At 31.1% G+C, this 26,935-nt stretch overlaps 1 protein-coding gene and 1 long non-coding RNA gene across 3 annotated transcripts; one reads left to right on the top strand and one right to left on the bottom strand.

Moving 5' to 3' along the window:
* Window positions 1-2,651: 2,651 nt before the first annotated feature.
* On the bottom strand, window positions 2,652-26,547 carry LOC111694807 (potassium voltage-gated channel subfamily B member 2). Of its 2 annotated transcripts, XM_023463838.1 has the most exons (21): window positions 26,369-26,547; window positions 25,579-25,727; window positions 24,652-24,757; window positions 24,265-24,360; window positions 22,257-22,351; window positions 20,215-20,304; window positions 18,867-18,951; window positions 17,557-17,644; window positions 16,914-16,968; window positions 15,077-15,180; window positions 14,051-14,147; window positions 12,716-12,826; window positions 11,764-11,839; window positions 11,017-11,078; window positions 10,369-10,467; window positions 9,178-9,315; window positions 5,805-5,918; window positions 5,008-5,053; window positions 4,736-4,773; window positions 3,489-3,623; window positions 2,652-2,925 (listed from the first exon to the last, which is right to left on the bottom strand). In XM_023463838.1, exons 1-21 carry the CDS (start codon window positions 26,471-26,473, stop codon window positions 2,889-2,891), a joined length of 1,926 nt encoding a protein of 641 aa, XP_023319606.1. In that variant the 5' UTR covers window positions 26,474-26,547; the 3' UTR covers window positions 2,652-2,888. The 2 variants fall into 2 exon arrangements, with proteins under 2 accessions (XP_023319606.1, XP_023319614.1); XM_023463846.1 differs by lacking the exons at window positions 2,652-2,925; window positions 3,489-3,623 and adding an exon at window positions 4,594-4,648.
* Window positions 12,845-14,037, top strand: LOC111694823 (uncharacterized). Its single transcript, XR_002763721.1, has 3 exons — window positions 12,845-12,886; window positions 13,115-13,154; window positions 13,786-14,037. It is a non-coding gene; the product is annotated as an uncharacterized LOC111694823 (long non-coding RNA).
* Window positions 26,548-26,935: the final 388 nt, after the last annotated feature.

The following is a 26,935-nucleotide window of genomic DNA, read 5'->3' as shown; positions in this document are numbered from 1 at the left end:
CCCCCCCCCCCCCCGTAAAATAGTAAAACGTATCCCTTTCTAACAACATGAAATACCCAGAGCCCGAAATTTAAAATAGTATCGTTGAATGAAACTCCCGAGTTTCCTTTTTTGGGGTCTTATTATTTGCGTAGATTTTGATTTAAGAGATTCGGAAAAAATGGAGAATACAAAAATATTGATATTCACAAACCCCCTAACCCTATTCGTGAAACTCGGGTTTTAAAACTGGTTTTCAGAACGATACCCTGTCTTAAGTTTTGGGCTCAGCCCTAAATTTAAAAGAGTATCGTTTAATGAATCTGCAGAGTTTTCATTTTGGGGTCTTAACATTTAAGTAGATTTTAATTTAAGAGATTTGAAAAAATGGAGAATATAAACGAACTGAAAAAAAAATAATATTTCATTACAAAAATATTAATATTCACAAAAGTACCTAACCACATTCGTTAAGCCCGGGTTTTAAAACTGGTTTTAAGAACGATACCCTGTCTTAAGTTTTGGGCTCAGCCCTAAATTTAAAAGAGTATCGTTTAATGAATCTCCAGAGTTTTCATTTTGGGGTCTTAACATTTAAGTAGATTTTAATTTAAGAGATTTGAAAAAATGGAGAATATAAACGAACTGAAAAAAATAATATTTCATTACAAAAATATTAATATTCACAAAACTACCTAACCACATTCGTTAAGCCCGGGTTTTAAAACTGGTTTTAAGAACGATACCCTGTCTTAAGTTTTGGGCTCAGAGGTCCCTTTGTACTATAAAATGTAGAGTTATATCATTGTTCAGGGTCTTTCAGGATGTGACTCTGTAAAGACCAAGGTACTAATGCGCGCAAGGAAAGTTAATTGCGGTCGCGTATACTCTGCGTACACATTGAAACCAGTTCTTTCTGGGGGAAATTTGTAAACAAGAATAGATGCATCAGTGTTCGTTTAGTATCCGAGGAGGATAAAAACATTTAATTTTGATAATTTTGAAAATTCACATAATAGTTTCCTAAGACCAGAATACTTCATAGATTATTTTTATGAAAATGGATTTCATGCCAGGCTTCGACATCCGTCTTGAGTTTACTTTTCCGCCGAAGACAGTACACTGCAGTACAAAAAATGCGTACACCTCTGAAATAACTTTCCTTGTATTAGCGCCATGGTAAAGACTACCTCAGATATAAATAACAGTTGGAGGGAATCATGAATATGAGGAAGAGATAGTTTTCATTTAAAACTTATATTTTTTGCATAATTCACCATAAAACAATATTATCTAAAGGGAGATATCAAGCGATCCATCTTTTTGATTTAGTTTTTACATAAAATAAAAATATACATGTTAAGATCCATCCTAGAAGCCTGAAATAGCAATACCCCATGCATAACATACAGTAGGAATGTGTTTGATTGGTCATATGCTGACTTGTTCTAAATAATTGGCTTATGTTTATACATTTTAATTCTTTCTTTTATTTGATATTTTCCTGAATTGCAATGAATATACTCCTAAAAATGTTTTGATTTTTAAGAAAGCTGTTACTTTGAAACAGAATGTTTATGAAATAAGAATATGAAAAAGTAAGATTTTTTTACGGTATCTTCACCATAATATTTTTTATTTATATTTGTGTGAGGTAATAAATCTTAATAATAATGATGTTCCAGCGTCCTCAGTCCCGCCTGTTCTAGCTGGAGAGCTTGGTCCCTTGCAGCCTGTGATAACTCCAGAAGTCCTAACCCATCCTAGAATAAAAGCAAAAATCTTATTTTTTAAGAGCGTGATCTGTCTGAAGTTTGTATTTCAGGAGTTTGCATTTACAAAGTTTGTATGTCTAGAGATTGCATTTAAGTTTTTGTAAAGCAAATTGAGAATGTATCATTTACTCTCAGACAAATTAGAATCAATGGAAATTTAAACCCCCGAGGGATTCAATGATAAACCCAAAGGCGAAGCCCTCGGGTTTATCATTGAATCCCTCGGGGGTTTAAATTTCCAATAATTCTAATTTGTCTGAGAGGAAATGACATTCCTTTGTAAAAAATAACAAATTATTTTTATTATTTATTATTATTTTTAAAAGGGGCGGGATTAAATGAAAATTGTTGCATACCAAAAAACCAGCTATTTATAAAGGAATGAGTATTGGATTACAAATTACTTTAAAAGCATTGCTCATAAATTCAACATTAGTTTATGTCAAGTTAAGGCCAGTGAATCCAAATTGTACTAAGCACAATAATTAATTTTTCTATTTTCAGACAAATTGATTAGAACTTAATATTGTTTTTGCTCCTACACTATAAACCAGTTCTAAAATTAATCCTGGTCCTTAATCGAGAGATTAAATATTTAACGCGGGTCAATTAAAGTATATTTAGTGGGGGTAATTAGAAATTTATTTTGGATATATTCATTTATTTGGTAGATAAACGTATTTTTACATATGTTTGGGATTTACACCCTTAATATTGACACACAATTCTTTTGAAATTGATAAAATATTCTAAAACAGCATTGATATATATTTTGCAGAAGGTATTCCATTTGATGAAAGTGTATCACAAATGCGTCTTTTTTACATATATATTACATATATTCTAACAAATCAAAAATACATGAAAAATGATTCAAAATTTAGACCAAATCCAAAAATGAATTATAAAATTTTTTTTCAACCTTGAAGTTTTTTGAAAGCTAGTGCCAGTTTTTTCAAGTCTTTTTTATCAATTTATATTAAGATTGTACTTTGCATAGTCATGATATCTTGTTTTTAAATATTACGCATGCAAATTGCATATATTAATTATTATATTTCAAATCCAAAAATAGATATTTTCAAGATCACTATATTCAGGCTTTTAACAAATGAACCTAAGAGATTTTTTCATCTATTTCCCGTGCTTGATCTTGGTTTTCTGCCGTGCTCTAAAACATAAGAAGAAAAAATTTCTCATAATTCTCATTTAATTTAGTCTAAAAAAATTATTTGGATAAATTGATCAAATGTAGGCTTAGTAAAAGTTAGCTCAGATACAAAACAGAAAACGTTATTTTATTATTTTTTGCGTACATTTAAAGTGCATAAAAAAAACAAATTTGCCGTTATTTTAAACTTGTGTAACCGTTTTTGCTTCGGTTTTCAATAATAAAAAATAAAATTTATTTTATGTTAACTGAATCTCACGTTGATTTTTAGAAATAATTGTTTGTAAGCAGAACTTTTCCCAACCTTAGTTGTCCAAACAGTGATAACCACAAGACAATAGAATATGAAGACGACATTATAGCAATACTTAAGTTATTTTGATGTTTTTAACAAAAAAAAACAATTTTTACAAGATACTTATTAAATCACTAAATTAATGAAATATTTGCAATGCACAAATGCTGTTTCATATGCTTAATGAAGTTTTCAAAGTAATAACTTGATTCTAAAAGTCGTCATCCTATTTAAGAGTTTTCTGGATAATCATTGTATGTATACAAACCTATCAGGAGATTCTATCCATGAGTTTATGTCAATACTTTCTCTCTTCAATCTCCAGGCTTCATCTTCATCTTTAATTTGCCTTTGTTCTCTTCCAAACTCTCTTCTTAGCTCAACAGAGTTTATTCTTACTTCCCTACACACAATACAAAGTTTATTCTTACTTCCCTACACCTTCTTTTACACAATACAGAGTTTATTCTTACTTCCCTACACACAATACAAAGTTTATTCTTACTTCCCTACACCTTCTTTTACACAATACAGAGTTTATTCTTACTTCCCTACACACAATACAGAGTTTATTTTTACTTCCCTACACACAATACAGAGTTTATTCTTACTTCCCTATACATAATACAGAGTTTATTCTTACTTCCCTACACGCAATACAGAGATTATTCTTACTTCCCTACATGCAATACAGAGTTTATTCTTACTTCCCTACACATAATACAGAGTTTATTCTTACTTCCCTACACGCAATACAGAGTTTATTCTTACTTCCCTACACACAATACAGAGTTTATTCTTACTTCCCTACACATACTACTGTTACGCGAGCCATGCTGCGTGTAGAAAGTCTGCTTGTCACCCCTGGGTATTTCTGAGTTCTCCCTGAAGATCTGTACGGAATGTATTGTGTAGTTTATTCTTACTTCCCTACACACAATACAGATTACTTCCCAACACACAATGAAAAGGTTATTCTTACTTCCCTACACACAATACAAAGTTTATTCTTACTTCCCTACACACAATACAAAGTTTATTCTTACTTCCCTACACACAATACAGAGTTTATTATTACTTCTCTACACACAATACAGATTACTTCCCAACACACAATAAAAAGGTTATTCTTACTTCTCTACACCTTCCTTTACACAATACAGAGTTTATTCTTACTTCCCTACACACAATACAGAGTTTATTCTTAATTCCCTACACACAATAGAGAGTTTATTCGTACTTCCCTACACACAATACAGATAACTTCCCAACACACAATAAAAAGGTTATTCTTACTTCTCTACACATACTACAGAGTTTATTCTTACTTCCCTACACACAATACAGAGTTGATTCTTACTTCTCTACACGCAATACAGAGTTTATTCTTACTTCCCTACACACAATACAGAGTTTATTCTTACTTCCCTACACGCAATTTAGAGTTTATTCTAACTGCCCTACAAACTAGTACAAAGTTAATTAATATATTATTTCTTATAAATTATTCCTTACTTTTGTGATCCTATGTAGTAGCTTTCTCCTTTGCCCTTCTACACAAAAAAAGTAATTTTAGTTTGAACAATTTATGATTATTTAAAAAAATGAAAATAAAATTTAACCAGTGGCAGTAAAGTGATATTAATATTATCATTTTCAAACATTTTCTAATTAAAGAATTTTCAAAATTAGGTTTAAACGAAACGATTAAGAGAATCTTAAATATTTTGCTTTCCAAAGAATGATCTCAAATTTTTTTGTTGAAAATTTTAAAATTTATTTTATTCCTTATCAGAGTTTTGGGTTAGCAAATAGTTTGTTCTCTCTCGAAACCTAAAAAATTCATATTCTTCACTTTATAATTTCTTAAAGAAAATCTTAATTTATTTAAAACCTAAGATAAAAGGGGTATGGTCTAATTGTCTACGGTACCGTTTAAACCATTATCAATAATGTGGAAAGTATTTTCGTTTTCTAACTTGAAAATATTTTGTCATCACTGTCATCTTTCTTGTTTATATCACTTCATAGAAAAAGTCAAAACTAAAGATGATAAATTTTCAAATAAAAAATCTACTATAACGCAAGGTTATAATGCAATTTCCGAGGTGTACGCATCTCTTGTACTGCAGTGTACTGTCTCTGGGCGGTAATGTAAACACAAGACGGATGTCACAGCCTGCCATGGGATCCATCTTACACATAAAAAATCAATGAATATTCTGGTCATAGGAAACTATTATGTGAATTATTAAAATTATCAAAATTTAATGCTTTAATCCTCCTTGGATACTAAACGAACAATGATGCATCTATTCCACCCAGAGAGAACTGGTTTCAATATGTACGAAGAGAATACGCAACTGCAATTAACTTTCCTTACATTATAACCTTGGTTATAATGCAAGGAAATAACCTTGCTATAACGTATTCTAATTCTTTTTAACGTATTCAAACTGCTTTAAAGGGTAACGTTTGAGATTCGGATGTTTAGTCCAATGTTTAAATTGGAAAATTGGACAAAGAAGAAATTTTTTTACAAATTATCAAAATAAAGCTGTGATTTAGTTTGTTTGAAAAGTACCTTTCTTGGATAATTTTAGCCGCTTTCTCTTCATTTTGTCCATCATAATCCCGGACCCGGCCTTCAGCTTGGGCTTTCTCTAGTGCTGACCGTCTTTCACTTACCATTAGTCGCCTGGATAATGGGTCAAATGAGACAGTGGGACATACAGGGTTACACTTAAAGGATGAGACTTCAGAGACGATTGTATGGAATTTGTTTAGTCCATTTCCTTGCATTCAGGGTTCCTTGTCGACCAAAACTGGCTTATTTATGCGCTTAATCATATTGTAAATCATCAAAATACTCAATTGAGTGGAAAACCAAAAAGCAAGCTTCGAATCGTCATTTTTTAAGTGATTTGGGTCGTCTTTAAAGTCTCATCCTGTACACAACGGTAGAAGGAAAAGTCAAAAACCCAATTTTAAGTTATTTTTAATAATAAGTTGGTGGTTTAGTAGCTGAAAACACATTTATCTACTCTTTAAATATAAACAATAATTTTAACTGTTGATTCAGGAATACATAAAAAAGAAGACTTTGACCGTATCCCGATTGGGCTATTTTTTTCTAATATAGATTGGGGGGGGGGGTGTCTCCATCCCCTCTATAAGTTGAGATAGGGGAGTGTGATACATATCCCTAGTCCAACTTTTCAGTGCCTGCTCATTAATAAAAAAGTAGACTTCTGACTTTGATGGTTAGGGTATAAGGGAGGATTTTTAAAAAGTTCAAGAAGAATGTCAAAAAAATGTTCAAAATTTGTTATTTTTATTTTTAACAAATATTTACATATGACACATGCTGTTTTATCCATTTTTTAGGGGCTTTTCAAACATATAAGTCTTAGCCCTGTAGCTTAACTAAAAAAAGTTATGAACCATTTCTGATGGTTTAGAAACACCGACCCGCCGTTTAACCGTCCTTCACCCTACCCTTTGTTATCAAAATTTGTTTACAACTATGCTGTTGAAAAAGTGGAAAACACCCCCCCCCCCCCAATTGTGATGGGGGTTAATGACAACCTGAAAACAAAATCAAGATTAAATCTAGATTTGTTTCTGTAATATAATTCATTCAGTCTCGTGGTATACCGTTGTCTCTTGTGTAAGAACAAATTAAGAATACGATATATATTTAGGTTTAAATGAACAAGGTATAAGTTTTAACTTCTGTTAAAATCTATGGCTACACAATTTTTAAATTACGATTTTTATAGGACATTTTTTAATATGTACAGTGATAACCAGAAAACAATGGAATAGAAATACGACATTATAACAATAGCGTTTTGATGTTGTTATACAAAGCACAATTTAAATGAAAAGGGTTTATTTACACAGTACAATTGCTATGTCTAATGTTCATTTAACTAGTTAAAGTCCTAACTTGAGCTTAAAAGTCGTATTCCTATTTCGGAGTTTTCTGGTGTTATCACTGTAAAAATTAAGGTTTTTGTTTTTTATACTATACAATTTAAAGTATAGTATTAGAAGGTTTTTGTCCGTTACTTTTATGGTAATTATTCATGAATTGATTAGCGTTTTGGGTTAATTTATCAAAAGTCCAAGGTAGGTGGGAGGGGGAACGGGAAGGGGGAAGGGGGGATCACTGCCAATTCTGTACAAAATGGTCTATTTATATTAACTAAAAGATATCAATTTTATTAAACATGAAATCAATTCCTTTAATCATAGTGTTAGACCCCTCCATGAACTACTGTAGTAAATGTTCTACTCCCTAAGAGTCTCTTAGACTTGTATCAATCCAGGTACATCTCAATCCCACCGTTGGTCTACGAGGTATAAAAGCAAACAACTCTTCACTATCAATGTCAACAAGGACACAATCTCATAAACTATCAATGCCAAACATTGGCACGATCTCATAAACTATCAATGCCAAACATGGGCACGATCTCGTAAACTATCAATGTCAAACATAGACATGATCTCGTAAACTATCAATGTCAAACACAGACATGATCTCGTAAACTATCAATGTCAAACACAGACATGATCTCGTAAACTATCAATGTCAAACACAGACATGATCTCTTAAACTATCAATGTCAAATATGGACATGATCTAATCAACTCGTTTGCTAAACAAGGAACGATTACTTCTCTCCTGTAGTCAAAGTGGAGTCTATTCCAACTGAGTGTATTTTTTGTTCTTTGATACAGATTAAGCTTAATAGACGTAATTACGAGTTTGCGACGTTATTGCAGTTGAGCTAATCACAGCATGGGTTTGACATAGTTAATTATAGACATATCTAGGTTAGAGTATTCACAATAAAGATTTGCGTACTTAGATTTACGGACAATGTACAACCTAATTGATCTAGGGGCAACTATGGGATCTGCCATGGTGTTAATTACAAACTGGCAGGGTGGGGGTGCAGTGAGCAGTGACTCAATATCAAAATTGACCTAGACTTCCTTCATCCCATGGAAAAGAAACCTGGCCTATTTGTAAGAAAGACGGGTTCATGTGATTTCAAAAACTTATGCATGGCTGTAGAAGTTTCATTAGCAGAAATTTTCTGTTGTGTCAGTGCCACACCAAATATAATCTGTGGATCCATTTGTTATGCAGATCTATATAGTCTGGTTACAATTCCCCATCCTGAAATTATTTCCAGCATGCAACCATTTTCCAATGATAGCAGAAACCACAAAGCGTGTCTGGGTCACTATTAATAAAATAGATTTGCAGATAACCACACTGATCCAAATCCATGAAAAAGTCTTGTAGGTAACAGAGTATAAGATTGCAACCTTATACACACCAAATAAAAGATTGTGAACCCAATTTAATTACCTTCATTACTTTAACGTGTACCATAAAACTCAAAATATAGATCAGTGGGACATGAATCTTTGCTTCATTACGTTTAGACATGGATTAATTCTGTAGAGGAGCGAAGAGTCACCTAAAGTTGAATCTTGATTGATAGATACAGACTGACAAGTACAGAGAGTGTTGTATCTGGATTGATACAAGACTAAGGTTTTATTGTAGAACACTGAATTCTAGAGCACATAGTATCTCGATTGATAGATTCTGACAAATACAGAGGCTGTTTCTCAAGTGATAGATACTGACAAATATAGAAGTTGTATCTGGATTGATATTGGAGAAAGGCATTTTTTACATATATGCTAATGATAAGCATCGATAGGTTTTCTCAGAATTAAATAGCGTAGTTAGGGTACAGATAATGCACAAGGTAATATATATAGGTATGTTCAGGTTTACAAATATGGAGTTTACTTACGATATTTATTACAATAGCTTTTGATCAAATGAGTACTGATCTCAGAAAAGTTGAAAACTTTAAAAATTAAAACTACAAATTTGAAAATGTTTTGTATAAATATTTAAATACCTTCGTTCTTGTTTGTAAAATAGAGAGAAGTTTTCTGAAACTATCGGAACCGGAAGTGCAATTACCAGAGTTCCGGTGATAGCGCAGATAGATCCAACTATTCGTCCAACAACAGTCTTTGGAAATACATCTCCATACCTGAATCATGAAAATTAAAAAGGAAAACGTAAAAAGGTCAATGAAAAATATTGAAAATAAATAAGAATATATGTTAAGTTAAAGGGAGTGTTCGCGAAAAATGAAAGGGGGTATAGCTTAATGAAAAGCACTTTTGATCGCTACTAATTTTACTTCTATCTGTTGCGTCTATAAGGAGAAAATTGTTAAAGACGTACGTCTCATAACGAATGACTTAGCGCCCATACAAATTCAGAAAATTGCAACATACAACTTAGACCGTAAAAAATCAATTTAATTTCAAACAAATCATTCAGATATTATACAACCTATAGTCATCGATTATCTTTCGCCACATTTGTATATAGTTTTAATTATATAATATTTTATTTTTTTTAGATAACGTTTTTAACGGATTTCGAAAAATGTGAGTGGTGCGCGGCATTCTTAGATAGTTGCGCAAGCGACAAGAGAAATAATCAAATTCAAAACAAATTAATTAAAAAATATTTATAAATCCTCATATCAAGAACATTTTTTTAACACTTAACCAGCAAAATATTCAGGATCAATTACAATGTTGATGTCAAAATCGTCTTTTAATTTACATTTTTATTGCGACACCCTGTACTTTACGTACTACAGGGTGTCCCACGAAATATGACATTTGGTAAATAATTTTAAATGGCTTCTTCTATAATTTTTTAAGTTCATTTATACCAAAGAGAATAAAAAAAGTATCACTTAGTAAAATTGATTTAAAGTAAAACAAATGTTTAAACGTTGACTGCAAAAAAATCTGTAATATCTTATATAGTACTAGCTGAAGTGCCCAAGTTTGCCTGGGGGAAAAAAGCGAGAAAAAATGTTGAATAAAAGAATAAAATTTCGAATTTTTTTTTAGCCTATAACACCCCAAGGCGACCCATGAGTGTCAACAAAAAAATTCAGCCCAATCAGTTCAGCCGTTTGGCCGTCTATACGCAACATATTTACGTATGTCTTGTTTTATTATATAGATATTCACCAACTGTCATGTTTCGCGGGACACCCCATATACTCTTATATTCTTACCCAACTGTAGTCATAGTAATGGCTGCCCACCAGAAGGCATCAATCACACTGGTAAACTTTGTGGAAGCAAGTTCTTTCTCAGACATATAGGTCAGAGCACTGTCAATAAACAAGTTTAGTGTTAATATCCTTGTTTTTAAAATACAGTGGGACTTATAAATCTGTGGAATATGAAGACACGATCTTATGCATATTCAAGTTCTTTTTAAGCAAATAGTTTTACCAGTTCTTTATAAATCAAATCATGAAATGGTTCCATATAATAGCTGCAGGTTGTCAACTTGCCATGTTTATGAATCCAGAAAATCCTTATCGTCGGTTGTACAGTGATAACTAGAAAACTGTAGAAGATAACAATAAAGCAATTAATGTTGTTACACAGCAAATAGCTTTAGTAGTAAATCATAAAATCAATTATTAAGAGAATATGATCTGTTTACATTCCACAATTACAATTCCTATTGGACTATTTTAAGTCATAACTTGAATTTTAAAGTAGACTTCCTATTCCAGAGTTTTCTGGTTATCAATGTAATTTCTACTTTTCGAAATTGTGGCAAATCGGTTAATTTGTTAAAGCATCAAAGCCGATTTTCTGAACAGAAAGAGCAATTAATGGGGATTATGATTTTTATATAAGTTTGTTTCCTGAATATAAGAATTCCTATTCCAACAAACATCAGAATAAGGCCAAGTTCTTTGTAGGACGCCTAGGTTTCAAGCAACACATAATATTCATTTATTTCTACTTCAAATATCGCTAAAGGCAATACATACTAATCACAAAAATTTATTGGCTAATCCCTATATCTTTGCAACCAATTTAATATTTAAAACCAAGACTATTTGATCTAACATAGCTTGAAATATCAACGGTCTTAAACATCAAGTTAGTAAGATATAAAAATCAGAAAATTATAATTTGAAACGAGAGCTTTTTTAATAAGTAAGAAGGGACTATCTGGATCTACGTAATTCCGAGTGGTATTATCATTATCATATTTCCTTGTCGTCTCTCTGCAAGTCACATTTACACAGAAATTAAAATTGTCAATTTTCAGAGAGAAAAAAGAAAGATATCTCTATCAATTTGCCCCAGCAACGCTTTCTGTTTTGAATCAGTCTCTTTTTATAAATCCGAGGTGAAATATGAAGAATGAGGCACTAAACACTAAAATTGATTTGAGTAATGAACTAGGCTGGTTTTATTTTGCAAAGAAAGGGAGGGTTGACGCTTAAATTATAGTTATAAATACTAGATTAATTATAAAACAATGATAGGTGGCAAATGATGGAAACAGATTGATAGATATAAATGAAAGCTGTTTCAAAAATATCCAAATAAATTTCAAGTTTAACTCAGTGAAAATGTGTTCTGAATGATTATATGATTTCCTTCATTGTGTATCCTAGACCCTGTAATCCACGGGAATGCCGCGCCATCTTGAATACTCTCATTATCCGCAATATTCTAAACATCAGCTGATTTATTATTCTAAAAATTAGTTAATTAATATTCTAAACATCGGCTGAATTATTACTCTAAGCATCGGCTGATTTATTATTTAAACATCAGCTGATTTATTATTCTATACATCAGCTGATTAATATTCTAAATATCAGCTGATTAATATTCTAAACATCATCTGATTTATGTTCTAAACATCAGCTATTATTCTAAACATCAGCTAATTCATTATTCTAAACATCAGCTAATGTATTATTCTAAATATCAGCTGATTTATTATTCCAATCATCAGCTGATTAAATATTTTAATCACAAGCTGATTATTATTCTAAATATCCCATTCCCCATAACCGTAATTTGGTTAATTGTTGATTTATATATACATTTCTTCCTCGCTGCATGCGAAAGGATTAATCTACAGTCGTATATATCAATACAATGAAGACAACTTTTAATTTTAATTATGATTTCTATCAAGGATTTAAAACAACATGGATACACATAAACATGGAACCGAAGTAAATTCTCTTTATTTACATGTAAATTTGACTTTGAAAAGAGCTTGTTGTAAATCAACCCTTAAGTATATAAGTCGTCCTCATTCTAATGATATAATCGCCAACTACGTACTGTAGTTTAGCTACTTTTCACTATTCATTAAATCCAACCTTTAAACTGATCTAGTATTTTGTTACTTTGAGATATCCCAAACAATCTGTTAAAAGTCCAGATAAAATGTTCAAAATATAGAAATGATTTTTGGACAGTTTAACATAGAACTTCGGAGACATCGTTAGAATTTATAAAATGTCGTTATTCCAATGTAAGGCTGCAAATAACTGTAGTTAGATATTACGAACATTCTGTTATAGTTTCTACCTGAGAACTTGACCAACAGTTTTAACACTGTCAAGAGAGTTGAGAAGAGGAGAAAGATAGTAAGGTAATATTGCCAGCAGATCAATTATATTCATAAAACTTTGTATAAATCTAAAATATAAAAATGTCAGCACTCAGCAGTTTCTGGAATACAAATTCACATGGTACAAGGTACAACGCAAAATAGAAATTAAAAGCAGTAAGTATGTATTCAGAATAGTTTCCAAAAGTTTTGCTGGATTTAATTTAAAGGGAAAATAATTATATTTTTTCTGAGGGCCTGGGGGGGTGGAAAATTTTAAAAATATACATATACCATGAAAAGAACTCTTTTCTATACAAAACTACAGTTTTTAGTTTGGACAAAAACAATAATGTTTTTTTTCATATTTAAATCAGGATGGTAGAACTACGGAGGGGTATTGGGTAGGGTGGCCCGGTGAGTAGATTTTTCTACATTAGAATTCAGTATGTGTGCAGAATACATGCCCCTAAATATAGTACGAACTTCAAAAAAAAAATTCAAACATTTTTTTAAAATGACGAGCTAAGAGCTTTATTGATAACAAATCCAACAAAAATTGCACAAGTAAGACTGGAATAATATATCCAAAAGGGGTTCAAAAGATCCGTCTTAAAACATTAAATCAGTAAAATGTAATTCACAGGAATTCATTATTTATTCAACCAGTTAGAGAAAAAAAACAGACCCCGGCCATCGATAATTGTCCAAAAAAAATGTTGCAGCCCATTCGGTCCAGCCGTTTGGCCGGCTATATGTAACATATATATGAATGTCTTGTTTTATTGTAGGCGCAAAAGACCAAAGATCTTGGTTTCAAAACCTACCCACGCTAGGGGCCTTGTATTGAGTCACATTAAACACCATAATAAATAATAAACACCAAAACAAAAATTGCAGACGAGGCTAAAGCTTTTCTCTTAGCTGTATGTGGTCCTCTAGTAGCACTTGGGCATCTTACTATAAGTAGTAAGATGACCAAGTATGATATTGAATATTTATTAATACATAGTTTTTAAAAACTGTTTCTAAAGAGGTTTGATTTCAGAATGATTAAAGAGATTGTATACGTATTACAAGTGCCCCCGATGTTATCTGGTTGCATGCCTAACTCAAAACGAATTTTCTAAAGATTTCTAGGTAAATATCCTTTACTTATCGTTTCACGTACGAGGGTGCTAGAGCGTCGGGAAACCCGTCGGTCGCAGAGTGCAATTATTGGCACTCGAATAAAGATTTAAAAAGTATCTCGTTGTACTTGGGACATTTTAGATTACTTCGTAAGTCCTTTTAACGAAAAAAAAACTTGTGACCTGTAATGATCTGGACAGGATAGGAAGCGTCCCAGGAACTCTATAGTAAACCAGGTCATGTAAATTGCTTCCAGGATTTCAATCGTATAATTGGTATCTGAAAATATTTTAATGGTATAATTGCTTTCTAAAAATTATTTTAAGTGTAGAATTGCTATCTAAAATTATTTCAATCGTATAATTGGTTTCTAAAAACTAATTCAAGCGTAGAATTGCAATTTAAGATTATTTTTATTGTGTAATTGCTATCTGAAAATATTTCAATTGCAGAATTGCTATATAAAAATACTTTAACCGTTTAATTGCTATCTGCAAGTTTTTCAATCGTGGAATTGCTATATAAAAATACTTTAATCATGTAATTGCTATCTGAAAGTATTTCAATCGTGGAATTGCTATATAGAAATACATTAATCGTGTAACTGCTATCTGAAAGTATTTCAATCGTGGAATTGCTATATAAAAAATAATTTAATCGTTTAATTGCTAACTGAAAATATTTTAATCGTGGAATGGCAATTTAAAAATGTTTTAGTCGTGGAATGGCAATTTATTACTATTCTAATCTTGGAATTTCTACATAAAAATATTTTAATCATGGAATTGCAATCTAAAATATTGTAATCGTGGAATTGCAATTTAAATATTTTAACCGTGGAATTGCTATCTAAAAATATTTCAAGCTTATAACTTCAAATTTAAAATATTTCAAACGTGGTATGAAAAAGTGAAATTTTTCAATCGTGGAATGGCAATCTAAAAATATTGTAATCGTGGAATTTGAATTGCTATATTACACAGACGCTCAATGTTTCAACTTTGTTCAAGTTGATTTGTGAATAAATATAAAATAAAAATGGTATGTTCATAATAATATTATTTATGCTGATAATAGAAAAATTAATAATAATGATAATAATGACGATAAAAATCATGACTATAATAGTATTGATAATAACAATAATTATGATGATTTAAAAAATAGTAATAATAACAACAATATAAGGATAATAATAAAAAACTTACAGTTTGGGTCATCTCTATTACTATCCTCTAGAAGTGTGGAAACAACAAGAACAACTGTCGACAACAGAACGAAGAAAAAAGATACCAATGCAACTATTCGAGATCTAAAATATACCAATGCAACTATTCGAGATCTAAAATATACCAATGCAACTATTTAAGATCTAAAAGATACTAATGCAACTATTCGAGATAATATATTAATGCAACTATTCAAGATCTAAAATATACCAATGCAACTATTAGATATCTAAAATATACTAATGCAACTATTCGAGATCTAAAATATACCAATGCAACTATTCGAGATCTAAAAGATACTAATGCAACTATTCGAGATCTAAAATATATCAATGCAACTATTCGAGACCATAAGATACCAATGCAACTTTTCGAGATCTAAAATATACTAATACAACTATTCGAGATCTAAAATATACTAATGCAACTATTCGAGATCTAAAATATACTAGTGCAACTATTCGAGATCTAAAAGATACCAATGCAACTATTCGAGATCTAAAAGATACCAATTTAACTATTCGAGATCTAAAATGTACCAATGCAACTATTCGAGATCTAAAATATACTAATGCAACTATTCGAGATCTAAAAGATACCACCGCAACTATTCGAGATCTAAAAGATACCAATGCAACTAATCGAGATCTAAAAAATATCAATGCAACTATTCGAGATCTAAAAGATACCAATGCAACTATTCGAGATCCAAAAGATACCAATGCAACAATTCGAGATCTAAAAGATACCAATGCAACTATTCGAGATCTAAAAGATACCAATTTAACTATTCGAGATCTAAAATGTACCAATGCAACTATTCGAGATCTAAAAGATACCAATGCAACTATTCGAGATCTAAAAGATACCAACGCAACTATTCGAGATCTAAAAGATACCAATGCAACTAATCGAGATCTAAAAGATACCAATGCAAGTATTTGAGATCTAAGATATACCAATGCAACTATTCGATATCTAAAAATATAAGAGCGTTTCATCTCTTTGTTCATTTTAATGTTCTGGAAACCGTCTGTATTGAGCTTTTTTTATAATTATTTGTATTTTTATTTTGTACTGATAGCACTGTAAAAAAGCTAAAATATTTTAGAGATATTAGAAATAGACATTTGAAAAAACCTCGACTACATTTAAAAATAAGTAAACAAAGACGACATTTAGACAGCTTTTCCTGGCTAGGACTATAAATAATGAAGACATGGTAAAAAAAAAATTATCAAAAAAACAACTTTTTATAACACTGTTATTTAGGTTCGCAGTGTGCCTTAGTCCTCAGGCACACTGCCTGAATGACTACTAAATCTTAGATTTACCCACTTTCAGTTGTCAGATTTTGATAATTTTTAGCTTTTTGGAAAGCCTATGACAAAAGGAAACGGATTGCCGATTTTTGAAAAGATATTTTTTCCAATTTTGTGCATGCAACCCGTCGAAACAAATTTGCACATTTTTAGTTTTACTTAATTACACATCAAGTTATTTAAAACTTTCCGATTAATTTTGCATATTTGAAACGGCATGGTCAAGGGTTTTCAAAAATGTATATTTTATCAGTTTTTGGACATTTTTTCTTTTGCAAACATTTTTACTTTATAACTGGATTTTGCAAATTAGCAATTTTCTTTGAAAATTTTAAAAGTAGTGTATAAGAGCTCTTTAATGTTGTATTATTTGTCATATTTGGACATAAAACATGAGATTTAGAAAAGGGGATAACCCTAGTAGGGATAGGGTTGAAATATCATTATCACAATAAACAAGCAACAACAACCATTTACAATTTGATCAAAAGTACCTGAGTGTAAGATTTGGATATTCAAACAGATACCACCACCATTGCTTAGTTCGGCCTAATACAATTTTAATAAATTTGAACTACGTTGCTTAACTACTTACTGCCGATTCAGGGTTAAAGTTTCAGGAAGGATTCAAATTTGAGCGGTAGGAAGTTTAAATTCATTAAATTCGGTCGATCCCTGATCTGATTTTCATACAAAAATTCATCTCGGATTTTGTTTTAAACGTGCTGGGTAAAAAACGGAAAGATAGAGCAAAAATTTTCCAGAAAGGGTTTGAATTTTGGGATATAACGATATGAAGTTTAAAAATAGATTTATTTGTTCATTTACAACTATTTTCTAAACTGTTCTTAATTATCATGAAATAATAATCTATTACAGTGGTTTTATTTTTTTGGTAAAAATCTAAAAATCCCGCATCAGCAATTAGACAACCTGAGTTCGGGATTTTTAATTGGGACGACTCTAATCCACTTTCCAGATCCTCGTAATATAAATTTGTAAATTTGATATATCAGTAACTGTCCGTGACTTTTATGGCAGATTGCGTATAAGTTCTAAAGGGATTAACGCTGTAAAATAGATTACTCACTAATTAGACTTTCCCCTCTGCGTTAAAAAGATTAAATATTATATTACCTAAGCATGTATTTGGAAATATAAAAAAGTCGTCTTCTTCTCTTTTACTAGCTTGCTTCATCAGATCTTTTCTGTCATAATACGCCTCCTGCATTTATAACTTTTAAATAGTCATTACTCACTACAATCAAGGATATTGAGTACTGTGTACACCTTCTATAAATTTGTACCGGCCCGACACGCGTATTTTACAGTTCTGTCCTTATCCTATTGAATTATATATAGACCAAAAACGTCTGAAGCCTGTCCTATTTTGATTAAGTTCAAACCACGATTTACTTTTATCCATATTCCATTGAAAGTTTAAACAGTTCAAAGTGATTGTTCGTTACATTCACCTGTTTTGTAACTTAAAACGATAAAAGGCGACCTTTTCCTTAAACAGAGAAAAGACTGCCTCTACCTTAAACAGATAAAGACGACCTCTACTTTAAACAGATAATATACGACCTCTACCTTAATCAGATAAAAGACAACCTCTACCTTTAACAGGTCAAAGACGACCCATACCTTAAACAGATAATAGACGACCTCTACCTTGAATAGATAAATACAACATCTACCTAAACAGAAAATAGAAGACCTCTACCTTAAACAGATAATAGACTACTTCTACCTTAAATAGATTAATACTACCTCTACCTAAACAGATAATAGATTACCTCTTTCTTAAACAGATAAAGAAGACCTCTCCCACATAATAGACGACCTCTACCTTAAACAGATAATAGACGACCTCTACCTTAAATAGATAAATACGACCTCTACCTAAACAGATAATAGAAGACCTCTACCTAAACAGATAAAGAAGACCTCTACCTTAAACAGATAATAAACGACCTTTACCTTAAACCAATAAAAGACTGCCTCTACTTTAAAAGGATAGAAGATGACCTCTTCCCTGATAAGAAAAAGACGACCTCTACCTTAAAAATATAAAGATGACCTCTACCTGAAATAGAATGCAGACGACCTCTACCTCAAACAGATAATAGACGACCTCTACCTTAAACAGATAAAGAAGACCTCTTTCTTAAATTGATAAAAGACGACCTCTAAAGCTTAAACAGATAAAAGAAGACCTCTACTTTAAACAGATAAAACGACCTCTACCTTAAACAATTAATAGAAAACCTCTACCTTTAAATAGATAAAAACGACCTCTACCTTAAACGGATAAAAGACGACCTATACATTTAAAAAGAAAGACGACCTTTGCCTGTAAGTAAGGAGTAAGTATGAAGTAATTATTAATTTATGAAATATAAAAAATACAAATAAAAGGAAAACAAATCAAAGACGACCTCTACCTGACAACATGGTTCCACAAAGAGTTCACTGATCCCCCAAAATGTTAATTCTTCACTGAAAGCTATTGGACAGGTTTCCTGTGATCTGAAGTACATACAGTTGGTTAATTACAGTTTAACCAAGAACTCCAGACATATAAAAATAATTTATAAAATGTTGTATTCTTAACCTACCAATAATGGAATGCTGCAAATATAGTTTTTTAATCTTTTTTATTTTTCTATGGTTATTCTTTTGACAATATTTATTTATATTAATTACATTGTTTGATCGAACAATTATAATGAGCTCTCTAAACTGTTCCCGCATATTGCATGAATATTTTTTACAGTTACTGAGATTTAGGTACAGTTAAACTTTAAATAAGCCATACATCGAAAGAATTCATCAAATGTCGTATTCTTCACTTTCTGAAAATGGAATGCTCCAGATATTTAGATTTTTAATTAAATTATTATAGGAGCTTTTTAAAACTATTCCTGCATGTTGATGGCTATTCATTTATTTCCTTAAATACTGAGATTTACTTAAAAAAGTCGACATTTGATAAAATTCTTTCGATGTTTGGCTCATTTAGGGTTTAACTGTATACAAGTATAAAAACCCAATTAAAAATATTCAAGAAGACATTTTTTAATTCTTTTGATGTTTTTTAAAGGTTTTGGTTAAACTAAAGTAAAACAAGTCAATTTAGCAGAAAATTAACAAATAAAAAGAAACAGATTTCAAATTTTTAAAAAATGGTAATAGGATGCAATTTTGATCAGACAAAGGTTTTAAGGGTTTCGTTTCAAATCGTACATGCCACTCTGGCAATGCAGGGTACCTTGAAATTACAGGGTGTCCCACGAAACATGACAGTTTTAGTGTCTTCTTCCATATGCTGTATTAGTGTAAAAGACTGTTTGCAGTTTATTTCGTTAAAAAACTCTTTTAGTAAAGTTCATTTTACTTTGAAATCAATTTTACTATAATAGGACTACCATAAAATATTTGTTTGTCATTGGCTATGGTATCAAACAACTAAACAAGTTATGGAAGAAGACATTTAAAACTATTCACCAACTATCCTGTTTCGTGGGACACCCTGTGTAGTTTTCCTATTCTATAAACTCCACCTGTGTAGTTTTCCTATTCTATTTCCTATTCTATAAACTCCACCTGTGTAGTTTTCCTATTCTATAAACTCCACCTGTGTAGTTTTCCTATTCTATAAACTCCACCTGTGTAGTTTTCCTATTCTATTAACTCCACCTGTGAAGTTTTCCTATTCTATAAACTCCACCTGTGTAGTTTTCCTATTATATAAACTCCACCTGTGTAGTTTTCCTATTCTATAAACTCCACCTGTGAAGTTTTCCTATTCTATAAAAATTGATGATTGCTGCCACACTACGAGGATCTCGGTCAAAAAAGTACTCATTGTTCCCGTCATATCTATAAAGAATAGATATAAAATACAAAATATTGTTTGAATGAATTTTGGGAAGGTTTTCTGTTCTTTAATTTAAACGTAAACAAATTGAAAATATTTATTGAACCTGCAGTTATAGCCAGTATAAAGCGAAATTAAAGTCTTCTTTCTTTAGCCTTCTATATGTATACTTTGCTTGGGTGTCTTAATGTTTTTCTTTTTGTCTGTCCGTTTGTTTCCAATACACGTCAAATTCGCTGAACCGATCAGGCTCAAATTTGTGTCTAAAAGTTTTTGATTTTTGTAAAATTTTGAAAATACGCGAAAAAATAGTTTTAAATCCACGTTTTTTTTTGTTTGTTATTTTTTATATCGTACAAAGAGAGAGCCACAATTAAAAGTAGAAATCAAAGATGGGTGCTCGAGAACCCAGCCTTGCCTGGATTTTTCAACCGAAACTATAGATACATTTTCTAGTTATTACGACTTATCCAATCAAAATTAAGGCTAATTAGTTGCACGTTAACGGATTCATGAGTTATAATCGTACATACAAACAAACAAAGAGACAAACAGACTACTTTATATACATAGATTCTAATGTGGGAACCCAGCTTTATCTGGAGATTTGTTTCCCTTAAAAAGCCTAAATACTCAAATTAGAACTTTTAGAAAAAAACATGTCCGTGGTTCTACCGAGTTCCCGAAACAAAATTTGAGGCAAATCGGTTAAAGAATTCCTGAGTTGTACTTCAATAATAAGCAGGGGTGGTTTGGTGTTTTATAGAATGTAAAATAACTCCGGGAATGGAACTATTTGAACAACAATATTTCACTGAGCAATATGTCATATTGACGAGAACTGAAAAAGGACATGAGAAGGACTAAATTTCTCTCTACAGAACTCATGTACACCACAAGTACTCAATGACATAAGAACAGCCAATGTTCACAACCGACCTAATCTATAAAATAGGAATATCTTTAAAACAACGCTGTACATTTATATCTTTCAAGATGAAAAATGTCGTCTTATGCGCAATCTATCTTTATCTATGGCCATATCTTTGAAGGTTTTCATGGGCCTTTTGGTTATCAATGTAAACCTTCGAAAAAGTCAAATAAAACAAAAAACGTTTAAAATGAAATTAAGTTTAATTGAAAAAAGTCATTTGAGTACACTAACAATATGGTTTATTATAATGAAACATTTAAATAATTAAAAAGAACAAAATTAATAAAACAAGTGGTTCTACATATTTAATTAAGTTCAATGAGGACCAGTTATTTGCTTGAAAAGTTATTGACTTTTAAAAAGTTTGCGAAACTTCTGCAAAAATTTACAAGATTTATCAATCTTTGAAACTGTGAAAAAAGTAGGTGAAAAGGTATAGTTAATGGTATTTAATGGCTAATTGCTAAATCGTTTATCCCAAATTTGTTTGATATGGAACATAAATAAATATATTAATAAAACCGGGGTTTTAAGTTGCATCGCGTCCATCCTCTATTTTAATTATTAATTGATGCTCTATCTGTGAGTATTTTCTCTTCGTATATTATAAAAAATAACAAACAAATCTTGCATATTTTTTGCTGTGGATTTCCAAAATAAACAAGCCATGTTCTTACACTATAAGAACGTTTACCGCAAAATAAGTGATTTCTTAATTTAGAGTGTGCAGACCAGGGATTAAAGAATAGAAGGGAGATATAACTGACGCGGTTCGCCCTACCATATGATTATACATGCTTTGCAGACGGGTACTTTATTTGAATAAGAAATATTTGTCTGATGTACATTTACTGCGTATACAATAGCCTATTCTGAATATTTCTTATACAAATGGAGTACCCGTCTGCAAAGCATGTATAATCATATGGTAGGGCGATCCACGTCAGTTATATCTCCCTTCTATTTCATACTCCCTGGTGCAGACTCGCAGAGCAAGAATTGTGTAAAACTAAAAGAGACCTATCACACAGAGAATTAAGTTCTTGTTGAGTTTTAGCTCTCCGAAGTTTTGCTAATCTAGTATCAGGAAGTTTGGCCAATGTAGAATAAGTTACCTAAAAAAAGTTACAGTACATTATAAGGTTTGCATTTTCTTAAACACACATCGTCATTCCCCCCCCCCCCCCAATATTTTTTTTTGGCAATCCTTTTTTGAACATGATTTTATTTTTATAAAAAGAAATACTTTAAGCTTAACCTTTATCTGAATACCTAGTAAAAAATATACTTTTCAATTATCAATTTCTTATTATTTATTAATAGTGAAGTGGTTTACTGTGGTTTTGGTCGATTTACAAACCCTAATCTGTTCCCTGGGTTCACCATCAATATCCTGTTTAATTATAATTAATTTAACAAAATATAATTTGATAGAAATAAAAAAAAAACTATTAATCAAATCAAGGATAAACAGAGAAAAACAAATATTCATGATTTTCCAGTTTTCTAAATTAAGACTATATCATATTTGAATATGAAATGATGCCCGAGTAAAGTGGACCTTCATAATTATTTTTAGCTTTTTAAATTTTCATTTCAAATACAAACCGTTTACGACATGATAACATTAACGGTTTCCGTATTTTAATTTCTTTTATATTAAAAACACAAACTATGCATCTACAGGGTTAAATGTAAGGCTGAGATATTAAATATTGATATTAAACAATAATAAAAACCATATTTCTAATGACGTTTCCTCTGCCAAAAAAATATCCTGTGAGTTCCTTTAAGATACGTATTCATGGCATGTACTTTTTTGAAAAGCCCTTGGGCTCCACAGAAATTTCTTTGCAAATTTGAGTTTGCGAAAACAAAGAACTATGACAAATCAAACAATTTTGAAAAGCCCTTGACCAATTAACCCAATTTAAACAAGGGCGGGGGTCAATTTGATATAATTTGCAATAACTCAAAAAGTATTTGAGCTCGGAAGCTCAAATTTTCTGACTTTTCTAAGTAACACATGCCCATCACTTTAGGCTTAAATTCCTCAGGCATACTGCCTAAATGCATTATACCAGACTAAATCGATATTTAGACCTACTTCCAGTCACTAGATTTCAACATTTTTAGCTCTTTGGAAAGCCTATAACTAAAGCAACCAGAATGCACAATTTTTCAAAGAAATCTTGCACAGATTTTTAAACAGACGCCTCTGAAGAGAATTTGCACATTTTCAGTTTTTCTTGAATACACATTTTGGTTTTTAAAAATTGTGAACATGTTTTAGAAGATTTTAATTCGCTGGTCTTTTTAAAAATGTATAATTTGTTGCAATTTGTGCAATTATTTTTTTGCACCGTTTTGCTTAATAACTAGATTTCTCAATAAATATTTGGATTTTTGCAAATTTGCCATTTTTGGGCAGATTTTCAAGTAGAGCCGAAGGGCTTTACAAAAACGTATCAAATATAATAGATTTGTATCAAGCAAATTCAAATATTCAAAAATAATTTCAAAATTTTCAAAATGTAAGTGTGTATACAGAAAACAGCGCATACTCGCTTTAAAAGAGTCTGTGCAAAAAAATCTAAAATTTATTTGTAAAACTTCCACAGTTTTCTTCCAAAATCTAAAAAAATGAATTGAAGATGGTCTCAATAAAGATTTAGGCTGGTGAAGGTAAAACAAGGCAAGTTGTATTTTTCCAATTGAAAGAATATTGACCATTTATACAGTTGATAGACATATTGTTTTACAATGTATAAAAGCTACAATTTGTGTTAATGTGAATAATTTATTATCAACCATAAAACCTTGTCATATACAAAGACAATACTTTTAATAGCATACTTACAGAGAAGTACAAAAGTNATTTCCTCATATAGATAAAGTTTAAATACCTGCATATTGAAATAAATTTCTTAAATTCTTAAAAACAGTTTTGAACTTTAATCCCATTTATTTTATGAATTAAAGTGAATATTTTTTATCATTTTTTTGTCGTTTATTGAAAAATAAATACCTCATGTCGTTGTCCCCCCACATTAATAATTGCAGTTTCAGCTTTACTTTTAGCCAAGGACCTAACTCTGTCAAAGTAATCCTCTCCGCAAAGATCCTAAATCAAGAAATAAAATATTTTTTTAATTAAAAAATGGCTTTTGAAAATCCACAAAATTTCTTTAGAAGACGACCTTCTGTTTCATAAAAGTTCAGCTATGTAATAGGTCATTCTTGCTTTACACTCAGAAGTGAAAATAAGTTGATTTTGATAGGTATTTTAATTTTTGACTAACATCTGTTGAAAATAAGTATGCAGATTTTAAAGTGTCATTAAAGAATTAACAAACAATTCCAAAAAAATAAAAAAGGTAAAAAAATAAGTCAATTTAATTAATTTGAAGATTACCAGAATAAGATTGATCCAGGGATCATGTTTATCTGAATTAATATTCAAAAAGGTTTTCCAGGCTGGAATATTCTCTGAGGTTTCATTCAGCTTCTCTTTATGTAAACTAAAATAATTAGATTAAACCAGGGAGTAAGGAATAGAAGGGAAATGTAACTGACGCGGTTCGCCCTACCATATGATTATACATGCTTTGCAGACGGGTACTCTATTTGTATATGAAATATTTAGAATAGGTTATTGTTTACGCGGTAATTGTATAATCATATGGTAGGGCAAACCGCGTCAGTTATATCTCCCTTCTATCCTCAATCCCTGGATTAAACTCAACGAGGTTATAGTGTATAGAGTGATGACGTACGCTAATCCTTTACTAATTGTATAGGCCATGAACTATATCAAGAGCGTACTGCATGTTTGTTTATTATATCTGACCTAACCTATAGTATATCAGTATTAGTAAACAGTTGCAAGTGTACAGTACAGCTAACTGAGCACACAGGTAGGAAATTATCATACACCCGAAATTTCAATTGTCACCAGGGGGATGATAGTTAACTACCTGGGCCGCTGTCTAGCCTGAGTGTACACCTAGGACAGTTTACTGATCAGGGATATTAAGAGATTATACTATAACCTCGTTGGTTGTTACACAGTGATTCAAAAATTGAATCGATGAGAATTTTGCCAAAATTACTTTTGAATTGTATATCAATGTTTTTATTTCTTAAAACTGTTGATTTTTATTTGCGGTTTCTCTTCAAAATTGACTTGCGTATTTAACATTTTTAACAAGCAATGGAGTAACTCATAGAAATTAACACTTTTATTGTCACATTAAAGCTTCAAGGGTACCGTTGTAAATCGGCCATGTTTGCATGGAGGGTCAATTGAAATCACCCTTACAGTCCCCTTTAATAAGCTGACCTGAAGCTATTCTTCTTGTAAATTGGAGGTTTGAGCTGGTTATTGTTTATTTTCTTCACGTGGTGATGATGCCGACTGTTTATAGAACTAACTGATACTGTAGAGGGACTAACACTTCTCAAGCTAGCGTTAAAATTCTCAGCAGTTTCCTAATATCAGGCGCATAGGTCGGCGTTTATATCAATACAACACTGACAACTTTATATTTCAATTTTGATAACTTGCAAGCTTGTATACGGCAGAGGTGCATAAATATGTAAACAAAGAGAAGCGGGAAACTATTCTTTGACGCAAAAAAAATCTAGTTAGAAATCAAAGTTTAAATATAAAATCCTCATCTCTGTAGTGATTGTAAAAATTGTTTGTTTGTTTTTTGGTGCGAAAATTATAATAATCTTTTTCTACATCTTTTTAATCATTATTAAAAATTAAAATAAAAACAGATTGTACCCCTTTTTTATGAAAGAAAATTATTTTTTCGAGAGATTTATACAGATTGTATTCTATTAGAATGTTATTCAGTGGCCGAATTTAAAGAATTTGAGCGGCGGTTTAAATTTAAGCCGCGGTTTAAATATGGTTGGTTCCTCTTAAAATTGCATCAAATGTTTCAAGATTTAAACCGGCGCTTAATTTAAACCGGGTTTTGGCGGATTTAAACCGCGGCTCAAATTCTTTAAATTCCATCTCTGATCGTTTGTATGATGGGATCATACAAAAACAAACGAAGACAAAATTCATCTCAAAATCAAATGTGTGTTTTCAAAGAAATTCAAATCATGGTTTATACCTGTAAAAGTCGGTTGTTTTCTTTCAAAAGCATAAACAATTCAAGGGATTTTTTATCCACGCTTAGTTTTCGGAATTCATCCGTTCTCATCAATTTCTCCCTCATATTGATTCTTTTTTCACAGATTTACATACTATGGTTCATTTTCATCTTATTTTGAATTTATAAATTTTATTTTTTCTTCTGAAATTTGAACTTACAGTCGATTTTGATAAGGAAGACGACATTCAAGTTAGTGTTACACTGCAAATAGTTTTATCAGTAACTCATATAATTAATTTCAAACCTTATTCCTGCTAGGAAAAATTAGAATATAAGAAAGTTAGGATTTTTTTTAACCCTATTCCTGCTGGGGGGGGGGAACAATTTGACCCCCCCTATAGTTTTTTTTTACATAACTCAAAAAGTATTGGTCTGNGGATAAGATTGTATCAGAATTAAGTTGATATTATAGTATCAGGTTGGGATAATATTGTATCAGAATTAAGTTAAGATTATATTGAGATAGGATAAGAAGGTTGTATCAGAATTAAGTTGAGATTATATTAGGATAGAATAAGATTGTAT

Source organism: Eurytemora carolleeae, unplaced genomic scaffold (assembly GCF_000591075.1).
Source record: "Eurytemora carolleeae unplaced genomic scaffold, Eaff_2.0 scaffold22, whole genome shotgun sequence".
Classification (NCBI taxonomy): domain Eukaryota; kingdom Metazoa; phylum Arthropoda; class Copepoda; order Calanoida; family Temoridae; genus Eurytemora; species Eurytemora carolleeae.
Note: the sequence above shows the minus strand (reverse complement) of the source record. Positions and strands in the feature narration are given on the sequence as shown.